The sequence below is a fragment of the Morone saxatilis genome, unplaced genomic scaffold (genome assembly GCF_004916995.1).
Source record: "Morone saxatilis isolate NCDOM2014 unplaced genomic scaffold, NCSU_SB_2.0 Contig6, whole genome shotgun sequence".
NCBI lineage: Eukaryota > Metazoa > Chordata > Actinopteri > Moronidae > Morone > Morone saxatilis.
This window is the reverse complement of record NW_023340206.1, coordinates 6,467,949-6,476,875: the sequence shown is the minus strand read 5'-3', so window position 1 is coordinate 6,476,875 and position 8,927 is coordinate 6,467,949. Positions and strand designations below refer to the sequence as shown.

The window sequence follows — 8,927 nt, the reverse complement described above, 5'->3', positions numbered from 1 at the left end:
GACCCTAGAAGGGATATATAAGAGGATTTAATTGGCTTAATTATACAGTATTTGTTTGTTATAAATACAAAAATATCTGCAAATGATCCCAGGCCCTTATCTGCCTTATCCTCCATAAAAATGACTGTCATATTTATTGTCAAGTCAATTTTTTTTATTTTAAGTTCTGATAATTCTACGTCTGATTCAAATGGGCCTTACATAATCACTGGAGTGAGGAGAAACGCCCTCTTGTGGTCAACAAGTACGCATTACTACCTTTTACTACCTTTACTACTGTCTGATGGTAAACAACCTCACTGACTGCACCTCCTCAGCACTGCAGCGCCTCAGTGTCGCCCTCTGCTGGTGGACAGAAGAGCAACAATATTATGTCTACAGGGGATGTGCACGCTTTTTAAAATGTACGTTTTAATCTGACATTAAATCAGAAACAGTTTCCTTCGTGCTGCTTTTAATTAAAAACATCAGCACAATATTTATTTTTGAGCAGAATTGTAAATGTCCAGCAGAATTGTAAATGTCCAAATAAGACATTTAAAGTATACAAAACGTGACAATTTCAAGTGTGAAACTGGAGCTTCGCAATTTAGTTAATTAATATTAAAGGTTGAAACACAAATTGTGTCCGAAAAAACTGTAAGGGAACAAAGGTTCCGCTCTTGTTTCCAGGGGAAGGTTTTCCGTGCAGGTCCCCCCCAGGAAGGTGCAGGAAGTGTTCAAAATGTAGCTCACAGTCTGACAGAATAAAAAGAGAAAGGTAAGTTAACTCTCAACTCATATTTATATATATATCTTTATTTATTGTTACTGGAGAATAACACTTCCGGCCGCGGAGGTCTGTTTTCAAAATGAAAGCGCGACAAACATTAAACGCCTAATTCATTCACTTTTTGTTGTGTGTGGACAGAATATAAGTTTAAGATGCAATTAAGAACACAAAAACACTCCTAAATATTGCCTTGTCCGTCGGAAATTATCCGTAACTTACGTGGACAGACATGTCTGAACAACACAGTCCTCATGTGACAACAGAAACTCTTATTTTGAAAATGAACTCAGTCGACAGTAGTTTTCTGTTTGACAGCTATAAATGTTAGTAAATACTTTAAACCTACAATTAGTGGCTAATATTCGGCAAAAGAGGCTTTAATGCATGTGGATTTTAAATATTGTATACAGATATTGTTTGTTTAAGGCTGCTGTCTGTCTCATTAAAACCGCCCTTGTTGTTTTCAGACATGTCAGAACATGTTAGGACGAGTAATCTGCATCTCAGGGGTTAATTATAAGTAAAAAAGGCCATTTTAATGGCTAATAGGCACTTTAAAACACTAAAAACGTACTATGGTCGGTCGATTTCTTTCTTAATCACTGCTTTCAGCTTTGTATTGTCTTATAAATGGGATGAGTAGATATATTTTACAGCCTTCTTTAGAATAGATGCAGTGGCACAAAGGAGCTGTGAGAAAACTATTGAGGTCATATATATCCTACATGGGGCACATTCTCTATACATGTTAACAAATGTTATGTTTGCATTATAATGTATCAACCACATTTCAGATGGGCCACTTGTCTGACGAAAACAAAAAACAAATTAATTTATTTTTCAGACTAATTGCATATTTGAAAATGTTTCAAAACATATTCATAGCTTCCTTCCTTACATGTGAGGATTGTGATGTGTTGCAGATTTACAGCCAGTCTTTATTTAATATGACTTCTTATTGTCACAAACTATTTGCCTGATGAAGGCATGGTACCAAAACGTTACAAATAAATGTGTTATCACAAGTTCGACTCCCGTGCTGGAGGTTATTTTGCAACTTTTGATCCACTCGTTCCTCTCCTGTGTGTCTTTCTCATGATAGTGTTCTTCTGCTCTGACTAATTTCATCTGCCAGAGAGAGAATTATTTAACAGTGAAAATCACTCATTGATAATCTGATTACATTATCAGTCGTCAATTGTTTTGCTTGCAGGGCTGCAACTATCGATTAATTAATTTATTTTAGTGTGGAAATTCAAAACACCAATAATAAAGATGTGTTTACACTTATTGCAGATATTTAAATCTTTAAAACATATCCCAAAATCTTCCCACAAATATCCATCACAAATGAACTATTTCCAAAGTGCATCATTGATCTACTCGGCTGATCTTTACCTTTGCTGTGTGCTACAGATTTCGTCATGGAGGGAACTTCCAAAAGCGCTGCGGCAGGTCAGCCCTCTGTTGCTGCTCAGGTTCCCTTCCTTCACCTGTGTACCACTTTAGAGAAAATCCAGAAGTCTAAACTCCGTCCAGATAAATCCAAGATTCTTGGGGATTTCATTGGTTCATGGAGAAAGTTTCACTCTGCCCTCCACAAAGACAACCCCAAAACAACAGACTCTTTCTACCCAGCTATGCGCCTCATAGTCCCCCCCTTCGAACGAGAGCGTATGGCGTACGGCATCAAAGAGAGCATGCTGGCTAAACTCTACATCGACGCATTGGGCCTCCCAAAGAATGGCCCAGAAGCCAATAAACTGCTGAACTACCGCGCTCCGACTACATCCCAAGGAGAAGCCGGAGACTTTGCCGGCATGGCGTACTTTGTGCTGAAGAAACGGTGCACCAATCAGGGAAACCTCAGCATCAAAGAAGTCAATGACTTTCTGGACTCTGTGGCCATCAACAACGGAAGCAAGGAGAAGGACCTCGTGAGAAAGAGTCTGCTGCACCTCATCACCCAGAGCTCGGCTCTCGAGCAGAAATGGCTCATCAGGATGATTCTGAAGGACATGAAGCTCGGGATCAGCAAAGAAACTGTTCTCCAAGTCTTCCACCCAGATGCTAATGACCTCTACAATGTCAACACGGACTTAAACAAGGTGTGCCAGCAGCTCCATGACCCCTCCGTCTCTTTGAGCGACGTCTCTATCGGACTCTTCTCTGCTTTCAAGCCTATGCTGGCAGCCGTGGCCAACATCCGCGGTGTGGAGAAACAGATGGGAAACAGCCCTTTTTACATCCAGACCAAGCTGGATGGCGAGCGTATACAGCTGCACAAAGACGGGGACGTGTACAAGTACTTTAGCCGAAATGCCTTCGAATACACGCAGCAGTTTGGAGCATCCCCACTGGAGGGCTCACTGACGCCTTACATCCACAACGTTTTCAAAAGCCACGTCATAAACTGCATCCTGGACGGTGAGATGATGGCGTACAACCCGACCACAGAGACCTTCATGCAGAAGGGGAGCAAATTCGACATCAAGAGACTAATGGACGACTCTGAGTTACAGACGTGCTTCTGCGTGTTTGACGTGCTGTTAGTCAACGACCAGAAGCTTGGAAAGACAACGCTGGAGAAACGCTACGAGACCATTCAGACAGTTTTTACCCCGGTTAAGGGAAGGATTCATCTGGTGCCAAAGACTGATGCTCGAACCATGCAGGACGTGGTTAACGCCCTCAATGACGCTATCGACAACAGAGAAGAGGGGATCATGGTGAAGGATCCTTCATCCATCTACAAACCTGACAAGCGAGGTGAAGGATGGCTGAAAATAAAGCCAGAATATGTGGATGGCTTGATGGATGAGCTTGACCTGCTGATTGTTGGTGGCTACTGGGGGAAAGGGAGACGAGGTGGTATGATGTCCCATTTCTTATGTGCCGTTGCCGAAGCTCCAAAGCCTGGCGAGAAACCCTCAGTTTTCCACACTCTCTGCCGCATCGGCTCCGGCTACACCATGAAGGAGTTGTACGACCTCGGTTTGAAGCTGGCCAAGCACTGGAAAGTCTATCGGAAAAATGACCCGCCAGCGTCCATCTTGTGTGGAACCGAGAAACCAGAAGTTTACATCGAACCCTGCAACTCCGTCATCATCCAGGTCAAGGCGGCCGAAATAGTGGGGAGCGACATGTACAAGACCAATTGCACCCTTCGCTTCCCCAGGATCGAGAAGATCCGGGACGACAAGGAGTGGCACCAGTGCATGACTCTGGCCGAGCTGGATCAGTTCCGCAGTAAGGCGTCTGGGAAACTCGCCTCGCGTCACGTTCGCATCGATGATGACGAACCGCAAAAGAAGAAGCGCAAGATGCCAGCCAAACCCAAGAAGGTGGTCGGGATCGTCGACCACTTCAAGCCTCAGGACCTCTCTGGGGTTACCAAGGAGACGGATATGTTTGAGGATGTGGAGTTCTGTATCCTGAACGGCACGGAGGATCACTCCAAGGCTGAACTGGAGAAGGGCGTGGCCAGGTACCACGACATCTATGAAAAAGGCCTTTTGTGTTGCATTAACTTGTGTTGCAGTAATTGTTTATATGTAATGAGGATGATTGGCCACTTGGGAGCAGTGGGAACAAGCAGCACTGACATATTGTTACCTTTTAAGTTTATTTGGCTAACATGAATGCAAGCACTTGCTTATTTACACATGCAGCAGACATAGAGCAACATTAGCTGTCATTATTAGTCATGTTTGTGTCCACCTGATTAATGTAAGACCAATATTCACTCTCCTTGTAGCTCTGTTTTGGTCTCCACCAACTCCTGATATCTGGCTCTTTAGCTGGTCTAAGATGACTCCCTATGTTCACCAGGCTAGTTGTGAACTTTTTTGTCTGCTGTTGGGTGCCGGAAACCAAAACAACGAGCTGAAAGACGCTAAAATGCTTAGTAGAGCTGAGAGGAACTGCAGACTCCGACAAATAACAACTGAATATAATTTAGAATAATTATAAGAGGAAGATTTTGTTAAAAACGCTTTAAAGTATCCTATCACAAATAACCGACCACTGATGTCATCTTCTCATTAGGTGTGGCGGTATCGTGGTTCAGAATCCAGGACGGGACACCTACTGCGTGATCGTCGGCGTGGAGAACATGCGCGTGAAGAACCTGATTTCCTCTGACCAGCACGACGTGGTGTGGGCCGCCTGGCTGCTGGAGTGCTTGAGCCAGAAAGAGGTGGTCCCGTGGCAACCGCGTCACATGATCCACATGACGCCCTCCACCAGAGAGCACTTTGCCAAAGAGTACGACGGCTACGGCGACAGCTACTTTGTGGACACCGACGAGCAGCAGCTGCGGGAGGTGTTCGGCCGCATCGGCAGCTCGGATGCGTCCGCGTCCACGGACGTCTGCCAGGTGGAGCAGCGTTACGGCTGGGAGGACCTTCCCACCAGCTTGTTCAGACCCTTCACGGTTTACATGGATAGCTTCGCCGAGATAGGAGACCAAAAAACCACCATACCTGCCACCTGTTTGGACATCAGGGCGCTGGAGTTTCGCTACCATGGAGGGACGGTCGTGCAGAAGTTAGAGGAGGGGGTCTCTCATGTCGTTATCGCACAGGAAACGAGACTCCTGGATCTGAGGACTCTGAGGCGCTGCTTTAGGAAGAAGTTTAAAATTGTAAGAGACTCGTGGGTGACGGATTCAATCAAAGAAGGGTATCTGATGAATGATGCTGACTACTTAGTTTGAGTAGTGATGTGTACAGTAGTTGAGTTGACACTGGAGAAGAAAACACTCTTTTAGCTAGCATTTTAATTAATTCTTAATAAAATTGGGAATAAACTATTTAATAAAAGTCAAAAAATAAACATCCCAGACAGTCAAAATAAGCATTAAGGGCGAGGAAAGCGATGTGATTTTAAATTTAGGGATGTTATGTCTCAAGGGTTTCATGCAAAACCTTATGAATTATATTTTTGTCTTCTTAATGAGACTTTAAGGCTGCTTGTTATTTTATATATTAGTTTTAAATGTATAGGCTGCTGTGAAACTCAGGAAGGCAATGATTGGGTTTTCAGTTTTGAAAGTGGGAATTGCATTATGAAGTATTCAAATGTGGGAGCGGATTTATCTCTTCTCAGATTTTTAGCTGTGCTGTTATAAATATATTTTACTGAAAGGAAAAGAAGGTTTCGACTCGACCAAAACTGAAGGGTTTAATCTTAAAAACTGCTCGATTTCTTTGGGACTATGAGGCTTTTTAGTACTTTTTGTGATACAGATAATGTGGATTATTGTGCTGAGCAGTTAGCCCTCCTCTGTGCCTTTGGGCTTTTAATGTCTGTTTACCTACACAATAAATACAACTCTTAATAAATATAATATAATTGCTTTAAAAATTGGTAATTAACTGAAATGGGGCGTCTGCTTGAAGGGCTGGCCTTTGCCTCGGCTCTTTAGCGTGCAGTCAGCTGGCAGAGAGAGACCGAGGGGCACCACGGGGGTACGTTAAAACCGGTTCAGCTCAAGGCCCTCCAACAAAGATGTCTTCATGTTTTCCTGTCTTCAAAAATGTCACCAATGTGCCTTGGGATTTATTGATATGTTATAACCTTCACTACCGTCGCCTCGGGGGTGCAGGTAGCTGCCTGTGGTGTCCTGGGCATTGTTGTGCGTAAATGCCGCATGAATACATTGTCAAAGTGAAAGTGATGAGGTACCTGTTCCTAATCATATACTGGGAATAATGGCTCTCATTGACATGTTGTAGTGTTCCCTGTGGGGTTTGAATTTTCACGCCACTGTTCAAATGCATTGAAATTTTAGCTCGGCAGTTATCCGCTGTTTTACCTAATGCAAGAGATCTCTCGGAAACAACACAAAAGCATGAAAATGATTTTAATTATTACTAAAATAAAACATTATAGGGCCTCAGTAAGCATTCTGTAACCTGTCGCCCACTCTGAACTATTTCCAGGTGATGCAGAGTGAGTGTTTGACTGACAGCCTTTAATTAGAGGTTCTCAACTAGTGCTTATTCCAGTGTGGCTTTGTGCATGTGATGCATTTCATCCCTGCAGCACGTCCGTTGGTCATGAAAAAGTCCAACCGCCGGTCCTCTGAAAGGACTCGCAGGAACAGATTATCAGTGCTAAAGGATCCGAGCAGGAAAACAGCAGCGGCGCTAACAGCCGCTGAAAGCTAGCTTTGTAGTAATACTGTGTCCTAATGGGATAAATGCTCTAATTAGGCCTGGTGGTGGCTGTTGGAGAGATGGAACCGGCGAGCGCGCTGGACACGAGCAAGAAACAAATGGTTTGGAAACGACCCCTAGACAAGCAGCGGCTGCATGCACTCAGCTGAAATAAATCAGCTCCTGTAGAGAGCAAACAGGGGCTCATGGCTGCAGGGGAGGTTCGTCTGCAGCAATTAACGCCGGCCCACCCTCAAATGATGCAAATTCAATCAAAAACAACAAAGAATCAAGCTCCTTTTTTGTGCCTCGTAAATATGTGTTCATAAAGTTCATAAATATTTATATATATTTCACCACAATGGTCGATAAAAGTCTGTTGTTTTCTCGATCACATCTTTACCCAACTGTGAATTAAAGTGTCTAGCACGTTTTTCAAAAAGGCTCCCATTTGCTTCAAGGCAAAACATATTTAAGAGAGAAATAGATTGTCTTTTCCACCGCGGAGGACTGGAACCACTGGTGATAACTGGCTGCACAGGCAGGTGCAGATTGAACAAATAAGATGCAGCATTAGTGAGATTTAGAGGTGTTTGTTGTGTTACCTTCAGACAGAGCCAAGCTAACTGTCTTCCGGCTCGAACTTGAGTTGAATCAATCAACTCATCGATTTCTGGGGAATAAAACAAATACGTTTCCCCAAAATGGCAAAGTATTCCCTTTAAAATGAAGCAACCCCTCATCGTTGGTTGGAGGCAGTTGGACTAAACAGGCCTGAAGAGGTAAAATCATCCTGTAATTCAGGAAAATAGTTTAAAAAAATGAGAAAAAACATCATATTTAAGGGTATAAATTTGCCCTCATTAGAAAATAAACACAGCCTTAAGTTAAGTTTAATTAAAGGTCAATGCTTTTCTCTTTGTATGATTTTAGCCCCTTTATGACATTAGTGCAGGATTTAAACATCATGCTGTAACGTGTCGGACTCTTAAACCTCGTCTTCCCTCCTTCCAGGCAGCTGCTGATGTTCAACCATTTCATTTACTGTTCTGAGATTTACTTGCAGAGACTTGCTTTGACTGAGGTAATCCATCTCAATAAACATCATGTCTGCTTTAATTGTTGTCAAACTCGTCTCGGAGTGGTAATGGAGTTGTAAGCGCTCATTGATTCAACCATCTGCACTGCATTTACCGCGCAACAATAGCACAACTTAATATAAAAGCAGGTTGTTCGCTGTGATGGATTACCTATCTGCAGTGTAAAGGCTCAGCAGGTTGAATTCTCACAATGTTTACAGACTCCAGTGAGAACAAGTGTTCGTCAGGAGAAACACACTCTGATGGCAGAAAGAGGACAGCAGCCTGTGCTTTTAAAGACTCCACACTGGACTTTAAATGGGCGTACACGTACAAAAGCTTCGGTATTGTCCTTTAAAGTGGAGACAGGCTCCTTTCTTGAGAAGAGCATCCTGCCTGAGGCTGAAACCAGGTGAGTACCAACCTGTCTGACTGAGCCAGCGTCAAGCCAACTGCAATAAAGGCTGTAAGAAGTCTGCTAGTGCATATTTTCAAAATAAAACACCTATCACACACTCTCCTTATCCAGTCAGCACGTTTTATTGTCCAGTATCTTCTGAGCAGCTGCGTGCTTTTACATTTAGTGGTTCTAGTTGTTCTTTACCTTTTGTTCTGTAGACCTGAGTGGCTGACATTGTGTTAATTTCGCAGTGTCTTGTATGTTGAAGTCTCAGTGAGGAGATATTTCAGCGGACTCTATCGCACTTGACGCACCTTCGTACCGAGGGATGCGGTGACTGCGGTGCGCGCGCATAACGTCAGAGCTGGAGATGTTTCGTCAAGGTAGCGAGATTAGAAAACACAATACCGGAAGTTGTGCGATTCGACCTTCAAAATAAAACAATATGTATCCCATAACGTGCAGTTTGTGCAAATTTTAACTTTTGCTTTGCTTCAAATATTGTAAACATAATT

General features: G+C 43.3%; 1 protein-coding gene across 1 annotated transcript; it reads left to right on the top strand.

The window, feature by feature from the left end:
- Positions 1 to 686: 686 nt before the first annotated feature.
- On the top strand, positions 687 to 6,122 carry lig4 (ligase IV, DNA, ATP-dependent). The gene is made up of 3 exons (XM_035677843.1): positions 687 to 760; positions 2,189 to 4,259; positions 4,820 to 6,122. Exons 2-3 carry the CDS (start codon positions 2,197 to 2,199, stop codon positions 5,487 to 5,489), a joined length of 2,733 nt encoding a protein of 910 aa, XP_035533736.1. The 5' UTR covers positions 687 to 760; positions 2,189 to 2,196; the 3' UTR covers positions 5,490 to 6,122.
- Positions 6,123 to 8,927: the final 2,805 nt, after the last annotated feature.